This window comes from Diadema antillarum, unplaced genomic scaffold, assembly GCF_040938485.1.
Source record: "Diadema antillarum isolate AM-2024a unplaced genomic scaffold, OU_Dant_1.0 seq00001660_RagTag, whole genome shotgun sequence".
NCBI classification, from domain to species: Eukaryota; Metazoa; Echinodermata; class Echinoidea; order Diadematoida; family Diadematidae; genus Diadema; species Diadema antillarum.
In genome coordinates, this window is record NW_027272360.1 from 491501 (window position 1) to 518954 (window position 27454).

The following is a 27454-nucleotide window of genomic DNA, read 5'->3' on the forward strand; positions in this document are numbered from 1 at the left end:
ATGGTCAATAAATGCAAAGAGTGCTGCACCCTATCTCTGAGGGATTTCGGCTTGTCCTCGACCAACTTTGAAGACTTGACACGGGACCAGGTAATAATGATACATTGATTAACATTTTGCGATTGTTGCCCACTCGGCCGCGTTTTATCGAGAAAATTAGCATGCCTTACACATAATACATTTACGCATTGGCCATAGGCGGGACTGATATGCCAACTGCTGATTACCTTGTCGTTTCCATGGCTACTGCAATTATCATGATATTGCATTGTTGTCAACCATATTGGACTTGGGGAAAATGGCGCACTGAACGTGTTGTGTACGATTCATGGAAATACGGATAAGGAATGTGTATACGTATAATAATACCGGTATCCTATACTGACATAAATAGATAAACAAAGAAATGCACAGACATCACACAAGATACACACCTACAAACACTTCCATACACAAAAACACATACAGATGCACACACTGACCTCGTAATTTTGACATTTATACTCGGATATCTAAATATTCTGTACATTACCATTGTATATCTGTTTAGTCAACACACATATCAAAGTTCTTTGTATGGGTGTTATCTCGTGCTTTTTGATTTGTAAACTGGTCTCATGATTGTGGGCACATCTCGACCCAACATATCTTAAACCAAATAAAAATAATTTTGTCGCTTTGTCAGTGGGCCCTTCACTGGATAGTCCTCCTCATCTACCGGATAGTGGTTACCGGATATTTCTTCGGATACGAGCTGTACCTATGGATCAAGGTGCTTGACATTAAGTTCTACATTTACATGACCGACTGGACATATACGGTCTTCGTCATCTACCATGTCTTAGCGCTGACAAATTTGGTGGCAGACATCATCCTTAAAAGATATCTCGTGACGCGAGAGGCAACGAGTGGTAAATCTTAAACCCTACTTATAAATATTGTTTCCCTGCATCCATCGTGTATGATATTATATCCCACAACCTTTAATCTGCACCAAATTTCCAACGCATCATGCGTCCTCTTCTTTGCCTTCTTCCGAAACCCTGAAGAAGACTTGTGATGCGTCCTAAAATTTGGTGCAATGATTAAATGTTGTTGGACGGTAATAGCGTATTATTCTCTTCGTTTCATCGTGCAAAGCGAAGCCAACATGAAGACCAATTCTCATTATACATGCATAATGTATATTCACTCTATGTTCTCACTTGTGTCACTCTCTCTCCCTCTCTCTCTCTCTCTCTCTCTTGCTTTATTCTTACTCAACATCCTGCAGTCCTAGGCTATATTCAAGTTTGACGGGTAGATATGTTGCACGCTCTTTATGAGGGCGTTGCTGTTAAGCTCCGATTTTAGCTAAGTCACATGTCTCAACTTCATCACCGTTATTATCTAATTTTGTATCATATAAAATTGGTTACTACACATTGTAGCTTGTCTTATCTGAACTCACATAGTTATCCTCATCTGTGAATTGAAAGTTGCTATTCTATCATCTCTTGATCTTTCAATTTCATTTTTGTTTGTTTGATGTTTTAAGATGTGCACGTCGGTAAAATGTATTGTTCAGCGTGTAGGCATTCTCTCATTCTCTCTTTTTCTTTCTTTCCTTCCATACTTTTCATCTATTCTGGCAAGTTGTGTCATGTTGTTGTGTTTCTTCTGTTTTGTCCCGTCCTGTGGTATATCATATTTGTCACAAGTGTTTGTAAATAAGTAATTCATAAGTTTTATGAGTGGTTCACAATCTACAAGCTTTGCTTTTTGGTGGACCTCTCTATTCTTTCTTCCTTTTTTTCAACTGAAGCATGACTTTGTACTTTTTTGCCAGTATGCGCTCTTATGTTTATCGATATCATTTATTTATTGCAAAGGCAAATGGTTTTGTTTATGATGTAATACCTGATTTATCTTGTGTTATGTTTTTGTTGAAAGAAGAAAAGAAGAATGAAAATAAATGAATTGAATTGAATCGAATTTGAAAGTTTGAAAGGAAAAACGTAATAACAATCTGATAGAATTTTACGTAGCATCACAATTCGTTCTTGAACAGTCTAAGTGTAAACAGTAAGTCGCTACATGGATACACAGCGTATACCTGGCCACTTTAACACTTTAGTATGACTGTGGCACACACTGTTTTGGAGAACGATCTTATAGTTTCCCCAAGAAATCATTTCTTGTCTTGGAGAAGATCAAATCTTATCCAGTAGACATCAAAATGGTAAGCATGGTAAGTTCGCGGTAACCAAATATCATAGAAGTCTGGCAGGGGAATAGCAGAATATAAACATTTTTGTGGGCTATATCTATATCTACATCTATCTTAGTCTATATCTATATCTCTCCGTTTATTAGGTGATACGCTATCAGCGTATCACCTATTGTGATTGTCAAAATCTCTCTTTATTAGGTGATACGCTATCAGTGTATCACCTATTGTGATTGTCAAAATCTCTCTTTATTAGGTGATACGCTATCAGCGTATCACCTATTGTGATTGTCAAAATCTCTCTTTATTTTTTTTTATTCTTCTTTCTTTCTGGACAATTTTGTGTCGTCAATATCTCAACAATGACATTATGGAATGACATGAAATTTTCAGTCAACATGTCTCATAACAATATCTAGCCACAATACGGTTTTCATGACAGTAACATATCTATGACGTCATCTAGGCGCCATTTTGTGATTTTCGGACCTTGTCACATGATCGATCATAACTTCATAACTAGATGTCATTTCTGCATCATTTTCGGTGGACATAAAGTTCAGGTCACGCTCTATCTTACTTTTTAACGCTAGTTACCCAGCTCTTCATTACGCGCGCCTACGCGCGCGTCAAAATTTTAAAAGGCTCAAAACGACTTCCCAATGGGAAATCTCGAAGTTTCAGACAATTTTAAGCGTTTCAAACATTTTCTCGCGTGCGCGTCCGTCCGCGCAATTACGCGCGCAGAGGGCGTAACCAACATGAAAATGCATTTTTTTTGACTGATTTGGATTCCTGATACTTTGAGTAACAATATCCACTGATTTCCGATCGATGTTGACCTATAACAAAGGAATGCACTGGCGTCAAAGTTGAAATTCCGCGCGCGCGTCTTTCTGCAAATATAGTGAAAAAACATGTCTTTGTTTATTTCGCCATAGCTCTTTAAATCGTCCGTTGACCCGATATTTCTATTGCATATTACAAAAGCATATGAATTGTAAATAAAATTCCTAGTATCAATATTGCCAGGAAAACGCGATGAAGTGATCATATCGTCATTTTGAATAAAAAAAGTGGAATTGATTTTTTTGAGGTACTGTTTCTGACATTCATTTGCTCGTATCTCTGTTGTTTAAGCTCAATATTATCCCAAATTCACATATGTTGTCTTTTAAACATTTGCCTTTCAAGTCCATGTCATGGTTTTTGAAATTTGATGACGTCATCATACTTTAAATTGCGATTAAAAGTAAAGATGCAAAATCGGACAAGTTTACGTGTTATGTCTATGGGAGGTGATTTTTTTTAAAACCATCCATTGACTTGACAACGTTTAAGCACCTTTATCTGAGCTGATTTTGCTTCATTTCCTCTGAAATTTAAGTATGTTGTAGCTGAGACAATAAGCTGCAGTAATCATGCATTTTGTTTTTTTTAAATCTTCTCATGAGGTTGACAATTTTGCAGTTTAAAACTGAAAATGAGAATGGAATGTGGACGAATCGATTCCTGATCCATCTTTCACATACATAAGTTTACGTTCCTCATATTTTCTCGTCGAGACGTATGGCCGAGTGGTTAAAAGCGCCGTCTCAGAAACGTGAGGTTGCACTCGTGCGGGTTCGAACCCCACAAGATCACGAAACAAAATACCTAGCTATTTTACTTTTTTTTTCTTCAATGGTGTATTACACATTCGTCCATGTAGAAATTACGTTCGTATATAAACGCACCTACACACACACACACACACACACAATATCCCTCTGTTTTGCGTTGGAGACCACATTGCTTCGACTGCTGCAAAATGTTGCATCCTGACTCTGTCAAACCGATCATAGTATGTAATGACAACGGAGGTGTTGTACTTTGAGCAATTGTCTTTCAAGTCCATGTCATTGTTTTGTACTTTGATGACGTCATCACACTGAAAATTGTGATTAAAGGCAAGGTATCAAAATCAGCCGATTATAGGTTTTATGTCTGCGGGACGTATTTTTCCGAAATTGCCAGAAATGGCACAGCGACCTCAGTCGTTACAAGGCCGCATTTCCGTCTAGCAATGCAATACATGTTCACGCGGCCACGATTGTTGAGTGGGCATTGACTTTTTCCCCCTGTAATATCTATACATTTTTTTTTTTTTTGGCTTTACCGTTTCCGTGGATGTCCCGTGGTCGAGTGGTTAGAGAAACCGTTTTGCATGCACGCTCAATATAACTTCAAGGTGCCTATATCACATTCTTTTCTTTGTCGATCACAGATGACCGACATCTGATGACCCCAGGCGTATCACCTAACTCGTCAGTGTGACGAGTTTCATGTCTCGTTTTTAGGTGATACGCTATCAGCGTATCACCTATTGTGATTGTCAAAATCTCTCTTTATTAGGTGATACGCTATCAGCGTATCACCTATTGTGATTGTCAAAATCTCTCTTTATTAGGTGATACGCTTTTAGCGTATCACCTATTGTGTTTGTCAAAATCTTCCTTTCTTTCTTTTTATTCTTCTTTCTTTCTGGCACATTTTGTGTCGTGAATATCTCAACATTGACATGACGGAATAACATGACATTTTCAGTCAACATGTCTCATGACAATATCTAGCCACAATAAGGTTTTCATGACAGTTACATATCTATGACGTCATCTAGGCGCCATTTTGTGATTTTCGGACCATGTTACATGATCGATCATAACTTCATAACTAAAGGTCATTTCTGTATCATTTTCGTTGGACATAAAGTTCAGGTCACACTCTATCTTACATTTTAATGCTTATTACCTAGGACATCATTACGCGCGCATTAGCGCGCGTCAAAATTTTTAAATGCTTAAAACGACTTCCCAATGGGAAATCTCGAAGTTTCAGACAATTTTAAGCGTTCCGCGCGTTCGCGTCCGTCCGCGCATTTCCGCGCGCAGTGCGCGTAAGCAACATGAAAATGCACATTTTTTGACAGATTTGGATTCCTGATACATTAAGTAACAATATCCATTGACTTCCGATCAATTTCGACCTATAACAAAGGAATGCGCTGGCGTGAAAGTTGAAATTTCGTGTGCGCGTCTATGTGGAAATATAGAGAAAAACATGTCTTTGTTTATTTCGCCATAGCTCTTTAAAACGTCAGGTGACCCTATGTTTTTATTGCATATTACAAAAGCATATGAATTGAAAATAACGTTTCAAGTATCAATATTTCCCTAAATACATTATGACGTCATCATATCATCATCTGAAATCAAAAAAGTGGAATTAATTTTTTGAGGTACTGTTTCTGACATTCATTTGCTCGTATCTCTGTTGTTTAAGCTCAATATTATCCCAAATTCAGATATGTTGTACTTTGAACATTTGCCTTTTAAGTCCAAGTCATGGTTTTGAAATTTGATGACGTCATCATACCTTAAATTGTGATTAAAGGTAAAGATGCAAAATCGGACAAGTTTACGTGTTATGTCTATGGGAGGTGATTTTTTTTTAAACCATGCATTGACTTGACAACGTTTAAGCACCTTTATCTCAGCTGATTTTGCTTCATTTCCTCTGAAACTTAAGTATGTTGTAGCTGAGACAATAAGCTTCAGTAATCATGCATTTTATTTTTTGAAATCTCATCATCAGGTTGACAATTTTGCAGTTTAAAACTGAAAATGAGAATGGAATGTGGACAAAACGATTCCCGATTCAGCTTTCACATACATAAGTTTACGTTCCTCATATTTTCTCGCCGAGACGTATGGCCGAGTGGTTAAAGGCGACGTCTCAGAGACGTGAGGTTGCGGGTTCGAACCCCACAAGATCACGAAACAAAATACTTAGCTATTTTACTTTTTTTCTTCAATTTTGTATTACATATTCGTCCATGTAGAAATCACGTTCGTATATAAACGCACCTATACACACACACAGACACACACCATATCCCTCTTTTTTGTGTTGGAGACCACATTGCTTCGACTGCTGCAAAATTTTGCAGGCTGACTTTGTCAAACCGATCATAGTATGTAATGACGACGACGGAGGTGTTGTACTTTGAACAATTGTCTTTCAAGACCATGTCATTGTTTTGTACTTTGATGACGTCATCACACTGAAAATTGTGATTAAAGGCAAGGTATCAAAACCAGCCGATTATAGGCTTTATGTCTACGGCGCGTATTTTTCCCAAGTTGCCAGAAATGGCATAGCGACATCAGTCGTTACAAGGCCGCATTTCCGTCTAGCAATGCAATACATGTTCACGCGGCCACGATTGTTGAGTGGGCATTGACTTTTTCCCCCTGTAATATCTATACATTTCTTTTTTGCCTTACCATTTCCGGGGATGTCCCGTGGCCGAGTGGTTAGAGAAACGGTTTTGCATGCACGCTCAATATAACTTCAAGGTGCCTATATCACATTCTTTTCTTTGTCTATCACAGATGACCGACACCTGATGACCCCAAGCGTATCACCTAACTCGTCAGCGTGACGAGTTTCATATCTCGTTTTTTTTTATTCTTCTTTCTTTCTGGACAATTTTGTGTCGTCAATATCTCAAGAATGACATAACGAAATAACATGACATTTTCAGTCAACATGTCTCATGACAAAATCTAGCCACAATAAGGTTTTCATGACAGTAACATATCTATGACGTCATCTAGGCGCCATTTTGTGATTTTCGGACCTTGTCACATGATCGATCATAACTTCATAACTAGATGTCATTTCTGTATCATTTTCGGTGGACATGAAGTTCAGGTCACGCTCTATCTTACTTTTTAACGCTAGTTACACAGGTCATCATTACGCGCGCGTAAGCGCGCGTCAAAATTTTAAAAGGCTCAAAACGACTTCCCAATGGGAAATCTCGAAGTTTCAGACAATTTTAAGCGTTTCAAACATTTTCTCGCGTGCGCGTCCGTCCGCGCAATTCCGCGCGCAGAGCCCGTAAGCAACATGAAAATGCAATTTTTTTGACTGATTTGGATTCCTGATACTTTGAGTAACAATATCCATTGATTTCCGATCGATTTCGACCTATAACAAAGGAATGCACTGGCGTCAAAGTTGAAATTCCACGTGCGCGTCTTTCTGCAAATATAGTGAAAAAACATGTCTTTGTTTATTTCGCCATGGCTCTTTAAATCGTCCGTTGACCCTATATTTCTATTGCATATTACAAAAGTATATGAATTGTAAATAACATTCCTGGTATCAATATTGCCAGGAAAACGCGATGACGTCATCATATCGTCATTTTAGATGAAAAAAGTGGAATTGATTTTTTTGAGGTACTGTTTCTGACATTCATTTGCTCGTATCTCTGTTGTTTAAGCTCAATATTATCCCAAATTCAGATATGTTGCAGTTTGAACATTTGCCTTTCAAGTCCATGTGATGGTTTTGAAATATGATGACGTCATCACACTAGAAATTGTGATTAAAGGTAAAGACTCAAAATCAGACAAGTTTACGTGTTATGTCTATGGGAGGTGATTTTTTTTTTAAACCATGCATTGACTTGACAACGTTTAAGCACCTTTACCTCATCTGATTTTGCTCCATTTCCTCTGAAACATAAATATGTTGTAGTTTAGACAATAAGCTTTAGTAATCATGCATTTTATGTTTTCAAATCTCCTCATCAGGTTGACAATTTTGCAATTTAAAACTGAAAATGAGAATGCAATCTGTACGGAACGATTCCCAATTTTTCTTTGCAACTGTATATTGATCGAATCCACGCTGCCACTTGTGAGAAATTGAATAGCGCCATCACAAGTCGACACTGTCACAATAGTATTTACATTTAAGTTTTGCACTCGATCTTCAGGACAGCAATGTGGCATAATCTGTTAGCGCGCTGGTTCTTCATAACGCCATACCGGAAGGCGAGAGGTTCGACCCCCGCAGGACTTTTATCCGTTCTTTCTTCTTTTTTTTTCTCTCTTTTTTTTTCGGCAGTTCAGCTTTACTCCGATGTCATTTATCGTATTATTTTATCAAGTGTACGTAACCCGTGAACACGGCTGCTCTATTTCCCTTGCTTTGTATTGGAGTTTGGAGATTGGGTTTGCTTCAATAATTTTGTCACACTTAATGTTGTAAATTGCCCCTTGTTACAGTGTCCCGCTTGCCACGATTCGTTTTCTCTTTCCTTTTCTCTTCATTTGTTCTTGTTATACTGTAGCAGGATATTTAGGAACGTGTTCGTTTACATAACTAACATGAATGGGAACTGAATTAATTAACTCTAGTCCAGGTGCATGGCGTCTCGCTTATCTCTTTGGAATTCCAGGTTATTGTTTGACCAAATAACGGAGTTAAAGACAGGCAGGGAAGGAAGTGACTTGATATTGCTTCATAATGAGGAATTTCGGGCAACACCTTTCCAAGTGTAGTGATTATGACGGGGTTCTCTGTCGTTTATTTTCGTCATGGCTGTTTCACTAGTTAGCCATAGGTGATATTATGTTGCTGGCATCTGGGAGAATAGAACAGATCAGTACCAAACTGGAATAGCCCTATAAGCAATGTGGTAAGCGTTCAATTTTTTGCATCATCTTTCTTCTTTAAAGTCAATCACTACTGATCGAAATACGCAATATAATATGACACGTTCCACTGGTAGTTTAGGCAAAGGGAGTTAATGCATGATGCAATGATAAATGTGCTACCATTGATTTTAGAGACGTCATTGTGGTGTGGTACTGGTGATGGTAAGGGAACCATAGATTGCTTTTAAAGTAATGAGACAATCATTGGACCTTTGCATCAAGACCGTATTCCCATCTAGAATATAATGCATGTTCGTGCGGCGTTTTTTTTTTTAATCCTGACGTGGACATTTTTTTTTCTTGTTTTTAATTTAAGAATGTATATCTAAATTTGTTTCTTTCCCCTAACATTTGTTTTTTGTTGAATATAGAGTTAGACGTTCCGTGATCGAGTAGAAGAGCAGCGATTTAGTTACAGTTTCAATGCATCTTGTTTACCATCTTCTCTGACATTAAATTGATGGTTTTTATATTTGACATTGTCTGTCTATTTGCCAGTTTATGCTCATAAACCACTGCTATAACAACTAATACATTTGCTTCACCTGTCACACGCAATGACATGGATTGCAGTTGTGCATGCAGTTTTCCTTTTGCCACCTCTCGTTTTTCTCTCCCCTTTTCCCTCACTTTGGTTTTGTTATACTGCAGATGGGAATGATTACAATAGCATAACCCAACTTAAAGTAGGAATGAGAACTGAATAAATTAACTCTGGGCCAGGTGTATATAGCGTCTCGCTCATCTCTTTGAAATTTCAGGTTGCCATTGTTCGACCAACGGAGTTGAAGACAGGCTTTATGTTGCTATAGAGGTATCTCGCGCCACATGAATGGAATGCATACGCTGTTTAGTATTAGTAATACACTTTTTCATGCCCATCCCTGCCAATAAAAGTGTGTTTGACGGGGTTCTGTGTCATTCTGCCTACGAGAAAGCAAAGTTTTATTTTCGCCATGGCTGTTTCTCTATGCGTAGCCGTGGGTGATGGGTGTTGTTGGCATCTGGGCAGTAAAGAACCGAGTATCATGCTATAATACCCCCCCCCCCCCGTTAGGTTCTAAGCGTTCAATACGGTGATATATCTTTCTTCTTTATTATATCGATCACTGCTGATGGAATTACAGAATTATGTTATGACACGTTTCACTCAAAGCTTAAAAAACAAAGTTTATGCACGATACAAGTAATGGTGCATGAGTCCTATAGGCCATTGATTTTAGATGAGAAATTATGATATGCCTAAAGTAGTGGTGTCATTGATTAGGAATTAATGACACGATTAAGCACTCCTTCCACTTCTAACTGTCCCCTTTGAATGTGTGTCGATCACGTGAGATCGTCATAAATTATCATTCACGTATAAGCTTACGTTCAAAGTGTACTCTTAGTTGGAGGAGACCTATAGTTACATGGTTAAAGGTGATGTTTTGCCCTTTTCTCTTTAATTGAGGTATCACTTTCGTCCAGGATAAATCACATTCTCATGTAAACAGACTCACTTGCTCTATATCCCCTGTTTTGTATCGGAGGCTTCATTGGTTTTACTGCTGGTAAATCTCACAGGCTTGTATATAGTTGTAAGAGCTCTCTGAACTGATCATTGTGATAGCAAGATTAGAGGGAGTCATATTGGTTATGTAAATAATGGTCAAAGGTCATGTTTTAAAAGGCCACTGTTAAAGCCAGGATGGTTATAAACACTTAATTGTCATGTTTTATTTGTACGTGCCGAGGATCACTTGGACCCCGTTTACAGTGCGAGGCTCGGCCGCGTTCGGTGTAAACGCGCAAAAGGCCAAATGCGGGGCCAAAATTGGCCTCGCATTAGGCCACGCTCTGGAGGTGGTCTCGGCCGCGGCCGAGCCGCGGTCGCGCCCGGCCTTTTTCTCAGTGTAAGCGCAAACTGGGCTAAATGCGCGGCCAATTTTAGTCTGGCTTCCAAACCCTCGCCTGTACTATTTCGCTATTCAGGATATTAACTACTTCAACGTCGAAAACTAGTATAGTTTAAGGTGGTTTTGTCCTGCAAAGGATTTTCTCCTTCGACAAAGGCCTTTGCCCGAACGGCGACTTCGTCGCCACGGAATTCAGTTGGCAAAGGATCTGAAAACCAGACAATACCAAATTGCGTTTGTTTAAAAGGGTAGAGCGCCACTACGACAAAATATTGAAAGGTTCGAATCAAAAGCGCGGCCGAGCCCGGCAGTGTAAACGGACTAAATTGCGGGGCTCGGCCTCGCAATTGAGGTTGTCCTTGATTGCAGCTCGGCCGCGGCTCGGCCCAGCCCCGCACCGTAAACGGGGTCTAAGTTTATGCACTGTAAGTACTCAAAAAGTCCGTAAATCGACTTAGTCGCACACGCACAGAATTTCCACTTAGTTTGTGTGACAGAAAAACAAATGTGATCTGAATAATGTAGGCCCAAAAAAGTTCAACTAAGTATCTCATTAGAACTTCAAGGTTCTGTATTACATTCTTTTCTTTGTCGATCACGGATGACCGACATCTGATGACCCCAAGCGTATCACCTAACTCGTCTTCAGTGTGACGAGTTTCATATCTCGTTTTTTTTTATTCTTCTTTCTTTCTGGACAATTTTGTGTCGTCAATATCTCAAGAATGACATAACGAAATAACATGACATTTTCAGTCAACATGTCTCATGACAAAATCTAGCCACAATAAGGTTTTCATGACAGTAACATATCTATGACGTCATCTAGGCGCCATTTTGTGATTTTCGGACCTTGTCACATGATCGATCATAACTTCATAACTAGATGTCATTTCTGTATCATTTTCGGTGGACATGAAGTTCAGGTCACGCTCTATCTTACTTTTTAACGCTAGTTACACAGGTCATCATTACGCGCGCGTAAGCGCGCGTCAAAATTTTAAAAGGCTCAAAACGACTTCCCAATGGGAAATCTCGAAGTTTCAGACAATTTTAAGCGTTTCAAACATTTTCTCGCGTGCGCGTCCGTCCGCGCAATTCCGCGCGCAGAGCCCGTAAGCAACATGAAAATGCAATTTTTTTGACTGATTTGGATTCCTGATACTTTGAGTAACAATATCCATTGATTTCCGATCGATTTCGACCTATAACAAAGGAATGCACTGGCGTCAAAGTTGAAATTCCACGTGCGCGTCTTTCTGCAAATATAGTGAAAAAACATGTCTTTGTTTATTTCGCCATGGCTCTTTAAATCGTCCGTTGACCCTATATTTCTATTGCATATTACAAAAGTATATGAATTGTAAATAACATTCCTGGTATCAATATTGCCAGGAAAACGCGATGACGTCATCATATCGTCATTTTAGATGAAAAAAGTGGAATTGATTTTTTTGAGGTACTGTTTCTGACATTCATTTGCTCGTATCTCTGTTGTTTAAGCTCAATATTATCCCAAATTCAGATATGTTGCAGTTTGAACATTTGCCTTTCAAGTCCATGTGATGGTTTTGAAATATGATGACGTCATCACACTAGAAATTGTGATTAAAGGTAAAGACTCAAAATCAGACAAGTTTACGTGTTATGTCTATGGGAGGTGATTTTTTTTTTAAACCATGCATTGACTTGACAACGTTTAAGCACCTTTACCTCATCTGATTTTGCTCCATTTCCTCTGAAACATAAATATGTTGTAGTTTAGACAATAAGCTTTAGTAATCATGCATTTTATGTTTTCAAATCTCCTCATCAGGTTGACAATTTTGCAATTTAAAACTGAAAATGAGAATGCAATCTGTACGGAACGATTCCCAATTTTTCTTTGCAACTGTATATTGATCGAATCCACGCTGCCACTTGTGAGAAATTGAATAGCGCCATCACAAGTCGACACTGTCACAATAGTATTTACATTTAAGTTTTGCACTCGATCTTCAGGACAGCAATGTGGCATAATCTGTTAGCGCGCTGGTTCTTCATAACGCCATACCGGAAGGCGAGAGGTTCGACCCCCGCAGGACTTTTATCCGTTCTTTCTTCTTTTTTTTTCTCTCTTTTTTTTTCGGCAGTTCAGCTTTACTCCGATGTCATTTATCGTATTATTTTATCAAGTGTACGTAACCCGTGAACACGGCTGCTCTATTTCCCTTGCTTTGTATTGGAGTTTGGAGATTGGGTTTGCTTCAATAATTTTGTCACACTTAATGTTGTAAATTTCCCCTTGTTACAGTGTCCCGCTTGCCACGATTCGTTTTCTCTTTCCTTTTCTCTTCATTTGTTCTTGTTATACTGTAGCAGGATATTTAGGAACGTGTTCGTTTACATAACTAACATGAATGGGAACTGAATTAATTAACTCTAGTCCAGGTGCATGGCGTCTCGCTTATCTCTTTGGAATTCCAGGTTATTGTTTGACCAAATAACGGAGTTAAAGACAGGCAGGGAAGGAAGTGACTTGATATTGCTTCATAATGAGGAATTTCGGGCAACACCTTTCCAAGTGTAGTGATTATGACGGGGTTCTCTGTCGTTTATTTTCGTCATGGCTGTTTCACTAGTTAGCCATAGGTGATATTATGTTGCTGGCATCTGGGAGAATAGAACAGATCAGTACCAAACTGGAATAGCCCTATAAGCAATGTGGTAAGCGTTCAATTTTTTGCATCATCTTTCTTCTTTAAAGTCAATCACTACTGATCGAAATACGCAATATAATATGACACGTTCCACTGGTAGTTTAGGCAAAGGGAGTTAATGCATGATGCAATGATAAATGTGCTACCATTGATTTTAGAGACGTCATTGTGGTGTGGTACTGGTGATGGTAAGGGAACCATAGATTGCTTTTAAAGTAATGAGACAATCATTGGACCTTTGCATCAAGACCGTATTCCCATCTAGAATATAATGCATGTTCGTGCGGCGTTTTTTTTTTTAATCCTGACGTGGACATTTTTTTTTCTTGTTTTTAATTTAAGAATGTTATATCTAAATTTGTTTCTTTCCCCTAACATTTGTTTTTTGTTGAATATAGAGTTAGACGTTCCGTGATCGAGTAGAAGAGCAGCGATTTAGTTACAGTTTCAATGCATCTTGTTTACCATCTTCTCTGACATTAAATTGATGGTTTTTATATTTGACATTGTCTGTCTATTTGCCAGTTTATGCTCATAAACCACTGCTATAACAACTAATACATTTGCTTCACCTGTCACACGCAATGACATGGATTGCAGTTGTGCATGCAGTTTTCCTTTTGCCACCTCTCGTTTTTCTCTCCCCTTTTCCCTCACTTTGGTTTTGTTATACTGCAGATGGGAATGATTACAATAGCATAACCCAACTTAAAGTAGGAATGAGAACTGAATAAATTAACTCTGGGCCAGGTGTATATAGCGTCTCGCTCATCTCTTTGAAATTTCAGGTTGCCATTGTTCGACCAACGGAGTTGAAGACAGGCTTTATGTTGCTATAGAGGTATCTCGCGCCACATGAATGGAATGCATACGCTGTTTAGTATTAGTAATACACTTTTTCATGCCCATCCCTGCCAATAAAAGTGTGTTTGACGGGGTTCTGTGTCATTCTGCCTACGAGAAAGCAAAGTTTTATTTTCGCCATGGCTGTTTCTCTATGCGTAGCCGTGGGTGATGGGTGTTGTTGGCATCTGGGCAGTAAAGAACCGAGTATCATGCTATAATACCCCCCCCCCCCGTTAGGTTCTAAGCGTTCAATACGGTGATATATCTTTCTTCTTTATTATATCGATCACTGCTGATGGAATTACAGAATTATGTTATGACACGTTTCACTCAAAGCTTAAAAAACAAAGTTTATGCACGATACAAGTAATGGTGCATGAGTCCTATAGGCCATTGATTTTAGATGAGAAATTATGATATGCCTAAAGTAGTGGTGTCATTGATTAGGAATTAATGACACGATTAAGCACTCCTTCCACTTCTAACTGTCCCCTTTGAATGTGTGTCGATCACGTGAGATCGTCATAAATTATCATTCACGTATAAGCTTACGTTCAAAGTGTACTCTTAGTTGGAGGAGACCTATAGTTACATGGTTAAAGGTGATGTTTTGCCCTTTTCTCTTTAATTGAGGTATCACTTTCGTCCAGGATAAATCACATTCTCATGTAAACAGACTCACTTGCTCTATATCCCCTGTTTTGTATCGGAGGCTTCATTGGTTTTACTGCTGGTAAATCTCACAGGCTTGTATATAGTTGTAAGAGCTCTCTGAACTGATCATTGTGATAGCAAGATTAGAGGGAGTCATATTGGTTATGTAAATAATGGTCAAAGGTCATGTTTTAAAAGGCCACTGTTAAAGCCAGGATGGTTATAAACACTTAATTGTCATGTTTTATTTGTACGTGCCGAGGATCACTTGGACCCCGTTTACAGTGCGAGGCTCGGCCGCGTTCGGTGTAAACGCGCAAAAGGCCAAATGCGGGGCCAAAATTGGCCTCGCATTAGGCCACGCTCTGGAGGTGGTCTCGGCCGCGGCCGAGCCGCGGTCGCGCCCGGCCTTTTTCTCAGTGTAAGCGCAAACTGGGCTAAATGCGCGGCCAATTTTAGTCTGGCTTCCAAACCCTCGCCTGTACTATTTCGCTATTCAGGATATTAACTACTTCAACGTCGAAAACTAGTATAGTTTAAGGTGGTTTTGTCCTGCAAAGGATTTTCTCCTTCGACAAAGGCCTTTGCCCGAACGGCGACTTCGTCGCCACGGAATTCAGTTGGCAAAGGATCTGAAAACCAGACAATACCAAATTGCGTTTGTTTAAAAGGGTAGAGCGCCACTACGACAAAATATTGAAAGGTTCGAATCAAAAGCGCGGCCGAGCCCGGCAGTGTAAACGGACTAAATTGCGGGGCTCGGCCTCGCAATTGAGGTTGTCCTTGATTGCAGCTCGGCCGCGGCTCGGCCCAGCCCCGCACCGTAAACGGGGTCTAAGTTTATGCACTGTAAGTACTCAAAAAGTCCGTAAATCGACTTAGTCGCACACGCACAGAATTTCCACTTAGTTTGTGTGACAGAAAAACAAATGTGATCTGAATAATGTAGGCCCAAAAAAGTTCAACTAAGTATCTCATTAGAACTTCAAGGTTCTGTATTACATTCTTTTCTTTGTCGATCACGGATGACCGACATCTGATGACCCCAAGCGTATCACCTAACTCGTCTTCAGTGTGACGAGTTTCATATCTCGTTTCTTTTTATTCTTCTTTCTTTCTGGACAATTTTGTGTCATCAATATCTCAAGAATGACATTACGGAATAACATGACATTTTCAGGGAACATGTCTCATGACAATATCTAGCCACAATAAGGTTTTCATGACAGTAACATATCTATGACGTCGTCTAGGCGCCATTTTGTGATTTTTGGACCATGTTACATGATCGATCATAACTTCATAACTAAAGGTCATTTCTGTATCATTTTTTGTGGACATAAAGTTCAGGTCACGTTCTATCTTACTTCTTTTGATGCTAATTACCTAGGACATCATTAAATGCGCGTAAGCGCGCGTCAAAATTTTAAAAGGCTCAAAACAACTTTCCAATGGGAAATCTCGAAGTTTCAGACAATTTTATGCGTTTCAAACAATTTTGCGCGTGCGCGTCCGTCCGCGCATTTTCGCGCGCACAGCGCGTCAGCAACATGAAAATACACTTTTTTTGACAGATTTGGATTCCTGATACTTTGAGCAACAATATCCATTGATTTCTAATCGATTCCTACAAATAACAAAGCAATGCACTTGCGTCAAAGTTCAAATTTCGCGTGCGCGTCTATGTGCAAATATAGTGAAAAAACATGTCTTTGTTTATTTCGCCATAGCTCTTTAAAACGTCAGGTGACCCTATGTTTTTATTGCATATTACAAAAGCATATAAATTGGACATGACGTTTCAAGTATCATTATTTCCATAATTACATTATGACGTCATCATATCGTCATCTGAAATCAAAAAAGTGGAATTAATTTTTTTGAGGTACTGTTTCTGACATTCATTTGCTCTTATCTCTGTTGTTTAAGCTCAATATTATCCCAAATTCAGATATGTTGTACTTTGAACATTTGCCTTTCAAGTCCATGTCATGGTTTTGAAATTTGATGACGTCATCATGCTTTAAATTGTGTTTAAAGGTAAAGACGCAAAATCGGACAAGTTTACGTGTTATGTCTATGGGAGGTGATTTTTTTAGAAACCATGCATTGACTTGACAACGTTTAAGCACCTTTATCTCAGCTGATTTTGCTTCATTTCCTCTGAAACTTATTTATGTTGTAGCTGTGACAATAAGCTGCAGTAATCATGCATTTTATTCTTTGAAATCTCCTCATGAGGTTGACAATTTTGCAATTTAAAACTGAAAATGAGAATGGAATGCGGACCAAACGATTCCTGATTCATCTTTCACGTACATAAGCTTACGTTCCTCTAATTTTCTCGTCGAGACGTATGGTCGAGTGGTTAGAGGCGTCGTCTTAGAAACGTGAGGTTGCACACGTACGGGTTCGATCCTCACAAGAGCACGAAAGAAAATAATATATTTTTTTTACTTTTTTTCTTCAATAGAGTACTACACCTTCGTCCATGTAGAAATCACGTTTGCATGTAAACACACCTATACGCACACACTCACACAGTATACCTTTGTTTTGCGTTGGAGACTGCATTACTTCGACTGCTGCAAAATTATAGTTTTGCAGGTTGGGCTTTTCAAACTGATATAGTATACTGTCACAACATGAAATTTGTTCATATTAATTCAGTAACACAATGTAGTCGTGGTTACTTTGTGCTGATTTATACATGTAACAAGCTATACATTGTAAAAAAGGTATTCAGTCTTCTGTATTGATGATTATTTGTCAATTAGTGGTTTTTGTGGAGTTTCAGATAGTGATAAAAAGTATGGATGATAAGTGCAGCGATAATTCCTATAGTTAGTTCAAAGCTGTGTTACAGATGTTTGATACATACATTTAGCATTGTGTGTGTGTATATACGTGTGTATACAGGTTGGCCATATGACACATGCTAGACAATTACTCTTAATTGATTAGCAAACGTGATCAGCTATGGAACTGAATATGGTACTAATGTATGATGTTAATGATTCTGATTAAACTGTGACGAGTTTAAAGGGATAGCGTAACTGTGTGTAAAAATAAGGCAATTATAAGGATATTTTAGGGCAATTTGATAACCATGCCTATAATAATTTCATACAGGTACTAATGCCTGCCTCATATTCAAATGATAGATCGTCATGTCAATAGCAAACTGACAACGTACGATGAATGTGTTATATATTGAACAACTGTCTTTCAAGTCCATAACGTTCCCCATATTTTCCCGTCGAGACGTGTCGCCGAGTGGTTAAAGGCGACGTCTCAGAGACGTGAGGTTGCGGGTTCGAACCCCACAAGATCACGAAACAAAATAATTAGCTACTTTACTGTTTTTTTTTCTTCAATTTTGTATTACATATTCGTCCATGTAGAAATCACGTTCGTATATAAACGCACCTATACACACACACAGACACACACACACGCCATATCCCTCTTTTTTGTGTGTTGGAGACCACATTGCTTCGACTGCAGCAACATTTTGCAGGTTGACTTTGTCAAACCGATCATAGTATGTAATGACGACGACTGAGGTGTTGTACTTTGAACAATTTTCTTTCAAGACCATGTCATTGTTTTGTAATTTGATGACGTCATTACACTGAAAATTGTGATTAAAGGCAAGGTATCAAAACCAGCCGATTATAGGTTTTATGTCTGCGGGACGTATTTTTCCCAAGTTGCCAGAAATGGCATAGCGACCTCAGTCGTTACAAGGCCGCTTTTCCGTCTAGCAATGCAATAGATGTTCACACGGCCACGTTAGTTGAGTGGGCATTGACTTTCCCCCCGTTATATCTATACATTGTTGTTGTTTTTTTGTCTTACCATTTCCGTGGATGACCCGTGGTCGAGTGGTTACAGATACGGTTTCGCATGCACGCTCAATATAACTTCAAGGTGCCTATATCACATTCTTTTCTTTGTCGATCACAGATGACTGTCATCTCATGACCACAAGCGTATCACCTAACTCGTCCTCAATGTGACGAGTTTTCATGTCTCGTTTTTTATTCTTCTTTCTTTCTGGACAATTTTGTGTCGTCAATATCTCAAGAATGACATAACGAAATAACATGACATTTTCAGTCAACATGTCTCATGACAAAATCTAGCCACAATAAGGTTTTCATGACAGTAACATATCTATGACGTCATCTAGGCGCCATTTTGTGATTTTCGGACCTTGTCACATGATCGATCATAACTTCATAACTAGATGTCATTTCTGTATCATTTTCGGTGGACATGAAGTTCAGGTCACGCTCTATCTTACTTTTTAACGCTAGTTACACAGGTCATCATTACGCGCGCGTAAGCGCGCGTCAAAATTTTAAAAGGCTTAAAACGACTTCCCAATGGGAAATCTCGAAGTTTCAGACAATTTTAAGCGTTTCAAACATTTTCTCGCGTGCGCGTCCGTCCGCGCAATTCCGCGCGCAGAGCCCGTAAGCAACATGAAAATGCAATTTTTTTGACTGATTTGGATTCCTGATACTTTGAGTAACAATATCCATTGATTTCCGATCGATTTCGACCTATAACAAAGGAATGCACTGGCGTCAAAGTTGAAATTCCACGTGCGCGTCTTTCTGCAAATATAGTGAAAAAACATGTCTTTGTTTATTTCGCCATGGCTCTTTAAATCGTCCGTTGACCCTATATTTCTATTGCATATTACAAAAGTATATGAATTGTAAATAACATTCCTGGTATCAATATTGCCAGGAAAACGCGATGACGTCATCATATCGTCATTTTAGATGAAAAAAGTGGAATTGATTTTTTTGAGGTACTGTTTCTGACATTCATTTGCTCGTATCTCTGTTGTTTAAGCTCAATATTATCCCAAATTCAGATATGTTGCAGTTTGAACATTTGCCTTTCAAGTCCATGTGATGGTTTTGAAATATGATGACGTCATCACACTAGAAATTGTGATTAAAGGTAAAGACTCAAAATCAGACAAGTTTACGTGTTATGTCTATGGGAGGTGATTTTTTTTTTTAAACCATGCATTGACTTGACAACGTTTAAGCACCTTTACCTCATCTGATTTTGCTCCATTTCCTCTGAAACATAAATATGTTGTAGTTTAGACAATAAGCTTTAGTAATCATGCATTTTATGTTTTCAAATCTCCTCATCAGGTTGACAATTTTGCAATTTAAAACTGAAAATGAGAATGCAATCTGTACGGAACGATTCCCAATTTTTCTTTGCAACTGTATATTGATCGAATCCACGCTGCCACTTGTGAGAAATTGAATAGCGCCATCACAAGTCGACACTGTCACAATAGTATTTACATTTAAGTTTTGCACTCGATCTTCAGGACAGCAATGTGGCATAATCTGTTAGCGCGCTGGTTCTTCATAACGCCATACCGGAAGGCGAGAGGTTCGACCCCCGCAGGACTTTTATCCGTTCTTTCTTCTTTTTTTTTCTCTCTTTTTTTTCGGCAGTTCAGCTTTACTCCGATGTCATTTATCGTATTATTTTATCAAGTGTACGTAACCCGTGAACACGGCTGCTCTATTTCCCTTGCTTTGTATTGGAGTTTGGAGATTGGGTTTGCTTCAATAATTTTGTCACACTTAATGTTGTAAATTGCCCCTTGTTACAGTGTCCCGCTTGCCACGATTCGTTTTCTCTTTCCTTTTCTCTTCATTTGTTCTTGTTATACTGTAGCAGGATATTTAGGAACGTGTTCGTTTACATAACTAACATGAATGGGAACTGAATTAATTAACTCTAGTCCAGGTGCATGGCGTCTCGCTTATCTCTTTGGAATTCCAGGTTATTGTTTGACCAAATAACGGAGTTAAAGACAGGCAGGGAAGGAAGTGACTTGATATTGCTTCATAATGAGGAATTTCGGGCAACACCTTTCCAAGTGTAGTGATTATGACGGGGTTCTCTGTCGTTTATTTTCGTCATGGCTGTTTCACTAGTTAGCCATAGGTGATATTATGTTGCTGGCATCTGGGAGAATAGAACAGATCAGTACCAAACTGGAATAGCCCTATAAGCAATGTGGTAAGCGTTCAATTTTTTGCATCATCTTTCTTCTTTAAAGTCAATCACTACTGATCGAAATACGCAATATAATATGACACGTTCCACTGGTAGTTTAGGCAAAGGGAGTTAATGCATGATGCAATGATAAATGTGCTACCATTGATTTTAGAGACGTCATTGTGGTGTGGTACTGGTGATGGTAAGGGAACCATAGATTGCTTTTAAAGTAATGAGACAATCATTGGACCTTTGCATCAAGACCGTATTCCCATCTAGAATATAATGCATGTTCGTGCGGCGTTTTTTTTTTTAATCCTGACGTGGACATTTTTTTTTCTTGTTTTTAATTTAAGAATGTTATATCTAAATTTGTTTCTTTCCCCTAACATTTGTTTTTTGTTGAATATAGAGTTAGACGTTCCGTGATCGAGTAGAAGAGCAGCGATTTAGTTACAGTTTCAATGCATCTTGTTTACCATCTTCTCTGACATTAAATTGATGGTTTTTATATTTGACATTGTCTGTCTATTTGCCAGTTTATGCTCATAAACCACTGCTATAACAACTAATACATTTGCTTCACCTGTCACACGCAATGACATGGATTGCAGTTGTGCATGCAGTTTTCCTTTTGCCACCTCTCGTTTTTCTCTCCCCTTTTCCCTCACTTTGGTTTTGTTATACTGCAGATGGGAATGATTACAATAGCATAACCCAACTTAAAGTAGGAATGAGAACTGAACAAATTAACTCTGGGCCAGGTGTATATAGCGTCTCGCTCATCTCTTTGAAATTTCAGGTTGCCATTGTTCGACCAACGGAGTTGAAGACAGGCTTTATGTTGCTATAGAGGTATCTCGCGCCACATGAATGGAATGCATACGCTGTTTAGTATTAGTAATACACTTTTTCATGCCCATCCCTGCCAATAAAAGTGTGTTTGACGGGGTTCTGTGTCATTCTGCCTACGAGAAAGCAAAGTTTTATTTTCGCCATGGCTGTTTCTCTATGCGTAGCCGTGGGTGATGGGTGTTGTTGGCATCTGGGCAGTAAAGAACCGAGTATCATGCTATAATACCCCCCCCCCCCCCGTTAGGTTCTAAGCGTTCAATACGGTGATATATCTTTCTTCTTTATTATATCGATCACTGCTGATGGAATTACAGAATTATGTTATGACACGTTTCACTCAAAGCTTAAAAAACAAAGTTTATGCACGATACAAGTAATGGTGCATGAGTCCTATAGGCCATTGATTTTAGATGAGAAATTATGATATGCCTAAAGTAGTGGTGTCATTGATTAGGAATTAATGAAACGATTAAGCACTCCTTCCACTTCTAACTGTCCCCTTTGAATGTGTGTCGATCACGTGAGATCGTCATAAATTATCATTCACGTATAAGCTTACGTTCAAAGTGTACTCTTAGTTGGAGGAGACCTATAGTTACATGGTTAAAGGTGATGTTTTGCCCTTTTCTCTTTAATTGAGGTATCACTTTCGTCCAGGATAAATCACATTCTCATGTAAACAGACTCACTTGCTCTATATCCCCTGTTTTGTATCGGAGGCTTCATTGGTTTTACTGCTGGTAAATCTCACAGGCTTGTATATAGTTGTAAGAGCTCTCTGAACTGATCATTGTGATAGCAAGATTAGAGGGAGTCATATTGGTTATGTAAATAATGGTCAAAGGTCATGTTTTAAAAGGCCACTGTTAAAGCCAGGATGGTTATAAACACTTAATTGTCATGTTTTATTTGTACGTGCCGAGGATCACTTGGACCCCGTTTACAGTGCGAGGCTCGGCCGCGTTCGGTGTAAACGCGCAAAAGGCCAAATGCGGGGCCAAAATTGGCCTCGCATTAGGCCACGCTCTGGAGGTGGTCTCGGCCGCGGCCGAGCCGCGGTCGCGCCCGGCCTTTTTCTCAGTGTAAGCGCAAACTGGGCTTAATGCGCGGCCAATTTTAGTCTGGCTTCCAAACCCTCGCCTGTACTATTTCGCTATTCAGGATATTAACTACTTCAACGTCGAAAACTAGTATAGTTTAAGGTGGTTTTGTCCTGCAAAGGATTTTCTCCTTCGACAAAGGCCTTTGCCCGAACGGCGACTTCGTCGCCACGGAATTCAGTTGGCAAAGGATCTGAAAACCAGACAATACCAAATTGCGTTTGTTTAAAAGGGTAGAGCGCCACTACGACAAAATATTGAAAGGTTCGAATCAAAAGCGCGGCCGAGCCCGGCAGTGTAAACGGACTAAATTGCGGGGCTCGGCCTCGCAATTGAGGTTGTCCTTGATTGCAGCTCGGCCGCGGCTCGGCCCAGCCCCGCACCGTAAACGGGGTCTAAGTTTATGCACTGTAAGTACTCAAAAAGTCCGTAAATCGACTTAGTCGCACACGCACAGAATTTCCACTTAGTTTGTGTGACAGAAAAACAAATGTGATCTGAATAATGTAGGCCCAAAAAAGTTCAACTAAGTATCTCATTAGAACTTCAAGGTTCTGTATTACATTCTTTTCTTTGTCGATCACGGATGACCGACATCTGATGACCCCAAGCGTATCACCTAACTCGTCTTCAGTGTGACGAGTTTCATATCTCGTTTCTTTTTATTCTTCTTTCTTTCTGGACAATTTTGTGTCATCAATATCTCAAGAATGACATTACGGAATAACATGACATTTTCAGGGAACATGTCTCATGACAATATCTAGCCACAATAAGGTTTTCATGACAGTAACATATCTATGACGTCGTCTAGGCGCCATTTTGTGATTTTTGGACCATGTTACATGATCGATCATAACTTCATAACTAAAGGTCATTTCTGTATCATTTTTTGTGGACATAAAGTTCAGGTCACGTTCTATCTTACTTCTTTTGATGCTAATTACCTAGGACATCATTAAGTGCGCGTAAGCGCGCGTCAAAATTTTAAAAGGCTCAAAACAACTTTCCAATGGGAAATCTCGAAGTTTCAGACAATTTTATGCGTTTCAAACAATTTTGCGCGTGCGCGTCCGTCCGCGCATTTTCGCGCGCACAGCGCGTCAGCAACATGAAAATACACTTTTTTTGACAGATTTGGATTCCTGATACTTTGAGCAACAATATCCATTGATTTCTAATCGATTCCTACAAATAACAAAGCAATGCACTTGCGTCAAAGTTCAAATTTCGCGTGCGCGTCTATGTGCAAATATAGTGAAAAAACATGTCTTTGTTTATTTCGCCATAGCTCTTTAAAACGTCAGGTGACCCTATGTTTTTATTGCATATTACAAAAGCATATAAATTGGACATGACGTTTCAAGTATCATTATTTCCATAATTACATTATGACGTCATCATATCGTCATCTGAAATCAAAAAAGTGGAATTAATTTTTTTGAGGTACTGTTTCTGACATTCATTTGCTCGTATCTCTGTTGTTTAAGCTCAATATTATCCCAAATTCAGATATGTTGTACTTTGAACATTTGCCTTTCAAGTCCATGTCATGGTTTTGAAATTTGATGACGTCATCATGCTTTAAATTGTGTTTAAAGGTAAAGACGCAAAATCGGACAAGTTTACGTGTTATGTCTATGGGAGGTGATTTTTTTAGAAACCATGCATTGACTTGACAACGTTTAAGCACCTTTATCTCAGCTGATTTTGCTTCATTTCCTCTGAAACTTATTTATGTTGTAGCTGTGACAATAAGCTGCAGTAATCATGCATTTTATTCTTTGAAATCTCCTCATGAGGTTGACAATTTTGCAATTTAAAACTGAAAATGAGAATGGAATGCGGACCAAACGATTCCTGATTCATCTTTCACGTACATAAGCTTACGTTCCTCTAATTTTCTCGTCGAGACGTATGGTCGAGTGGTTAGAGGCGTCGTCTTAGAAACGTGAGGTTGCACACGTACGGGTTCGATCCTCACAAGAGCACGAAAGAAAATAATATATTTTTTTTACTTTTTTTCTTCAATAGAGTACTACACCTTCGTCCATGTAGAAATCACGTTTGCATGTAAACACACCTATACGCACACACTCACACAGTATACCTTTGTTTTGCGTTGGAGACTGCATTACTTCGACTGCTGCAAAATTATAGTTTTGCAGGTTGGGCTTTTCAAACTGATATAGTATACTGTCACAACATGAAATTTGTTCATATTAATTCAGTAACACAATGTAGTCGTGGTTACTTTGTGCTGATTTATACATGTAACAAGCTATACATTGTAAAAAAGGTATTCAGTCTTCTGTATTGATGATTATTTGTCAATTAGTGGTTTTTGTGGAGTTTCAGATAGTGATAAAAAGTATGGATGATAAGTGCAGCGATAATTCCTATAGTTAGTTCAAAGCTGTGTTACAGATGTTTGATACATACATTTAGCATTGTGTGTGTGTATATACGTGTGTATACAGGTTGGCCATATGACACATGCTAGACAATTACTCTTAATTGATTAGCAAACGTGATCAGCTATGGAACTGAATATGGTACTAATGTATGATGTTAATGATTCTGATTAAACTGTGACGAGTTTAAAGGGATAGCGTAACTGTGTGTAAAAATAAGGCAATTATAAGGATATTTTAGGGCAATTTGATAACCATGCCTATAATAATTTCATACAGGTACTAATGCCTGCCTCATATTCAAATGATAGATCGTCATGTCAATAGCAAACTGACAACGTATGATGAATGTGTTATATATTGAACAACTGTCTTTCAAGTCCATAACGTTCCCCATATTTTCCCGTCGAGACGTCGCCGAGTGGTTAAAGGCGACGTCTCAGAGACGTGAGGTTGCGGGTTCGAACCCCACAAGATCACGAAACAAAATAATTAGCTACTTTACTGTTTTTTTTTCTTCAATTTTGTATTACATATTCGTCCATGTAGAAATCACGTTCGTATATAAACGCACCTATACACACACACAGACACACACACACGCCATATCCCTCTTTTTTGTGTGTTGGAGACCACATTGCTTCGACTGCAGCAACATTTTGCAGGTTGACTTTGTCAAACCGATCATAGTATGTAATGACGACGACTGAGGTGTTGTACTTTGAACAATTTTCTTTCAAGACCATGTCATTGTTTTGTAATTTGATGACGTCATTACACTGAAAATTGTGATTAAAGGCAAGGTATCAAAACCAGCCGATTATAGGTTTTATGTCTGCGGGACGTATTTTTCCCAAGTTGCCAGAAATGGCATAGCGACCTCAGTCGTTACAAGGCCGCTTTTCCGTCTAGCAATGCAATAGATGTTCACACGGCCACGTTAGTTGAGTGGGCATTGACTTTCCCCCCGTTATATCTATACATTGTTGTTGTTTTTTTGTCTTACCATTTCCGTGGATGACCCGTGGTCGAGTGGTTACAGATACGGTTTCGCATGCACGCTCAATATAACTTCAAGGTGCCTATATCACATTCTTTTCTTTGTCGATCACAAATGACTGTCATCTCATGACCACAAGCGTATCACCTAACTCGTCCTCAATGTGACGAGTTTTCATGTCTCGTATGTAAATTTGTTCTTTCACATGGAGATATCTCTATGTGAATCTATTTCATTATTATTTTTGTAAATCTATATCTATACATCTGTTTTAATTAATTTATTTTTTATCCACTTATCAATATTAGGATTTTCGTCGAGGGACCCGCACAATACAAGCACTGCTTTTTTAAGTGGGTCCCTCCATTGTTTGCTGAACATATTTGAACAAACTTTTTTTTTTAAGTGCAAACATTTATTTCAAAAGAATTATATTTACAAAATGACGTCATTGTATTGTCATATCATCTGCATGCCAACCTTGTTACTTTGTGTTATGTCGGAAAATAAAATAGATTTTGAATTCGATGTGATTTGATATACTAACATAATCAAAGTACGCTATTTCAGACAGAAAGAAAGAAAAGAAAGAAAATTGAACCCCCAAACGAAAAAAAAAAGTATATCGTATTGAATAAAATGAAATGCAAATTATGGTTTTCAATTCTCTGTTGTTCCTTCAGTGTTTCGGGTGCGATACATGGTCCAGTGGCTCCTGTATAATGTGGTACAGACATGGACGATGTTAGTACTCGTAGTATTTTGGGGCGCCCTCTTCAATCCAGCTTATGTCGACTGGTTATTCGACCTCACGTGTCACCTCTTTCCTGGAGTCTTCAGCCTCATCGAGCTCGGTCTCGTCGCCACGCCCTGCCGTGTGGCGCAGGTAGTGTATCCCGCTACCTACGGCATCATCTACCTCACCTTCACGCTCATCTACTGGGCCACAGGGCATCCGCCCATCTATCCAATTCTTGACTATAGCGGCAACCCCGGGGTGGCCGCCGGGTCCATTGCCGGCATGGCGGCATTTATCTTCATATACCACATGCTCATCGTCTGGGGGTTAACGAAACTCAGGGTTCGGGTAGCAAGGAGGTTCAACCGCTTCCCCCGAAACTCAGAAAGACGTACGGATATCCTGCAGACAGAATTGATCGACATTGTTTTATGA

General features: G+C 39.0%; 1 protein-coding gene across 1 annotated transcript; it reads left to right on the forward strand.

The window, feature by feature from the left end:
* LOC139711469 (protein rolling stone-like) lies at positions 1-27454 on the forward strand. Its single transcript, XM_071623347.1, has 3 exons — positions 1-90; positions 686-911; positions 26964-27454. The coding sequence occupies exons 1-3, from the start codon at positions 1-3 to the stop codon at positions 27452-27454; spliced, it is 807 nt and encodes a 268-aa protein (XP_071479448.1).

Coding starts and splice junctions, on each gene's coding strand:
- LOC139711469 (XM_071623347.1), top strand. CDS start 1: ATGGTCAATAAATGCAAAGAGTGCTGCACCCTATCTCTGAGGGATTTC. Junction 91..685: donor AAGACTTGACACGGGACCAG/GTAATAATGATA, acceptor TCGCTTTGTCAG/TGGGCCCTTCACTGGATAGT. Junction 912..26,963: donor GACGCGAGAGGCAACGAGTG/GTAAATCTTAAA, acceptor TTGTTCCTTCAG/TGTTTCGGGTGCGATACATG.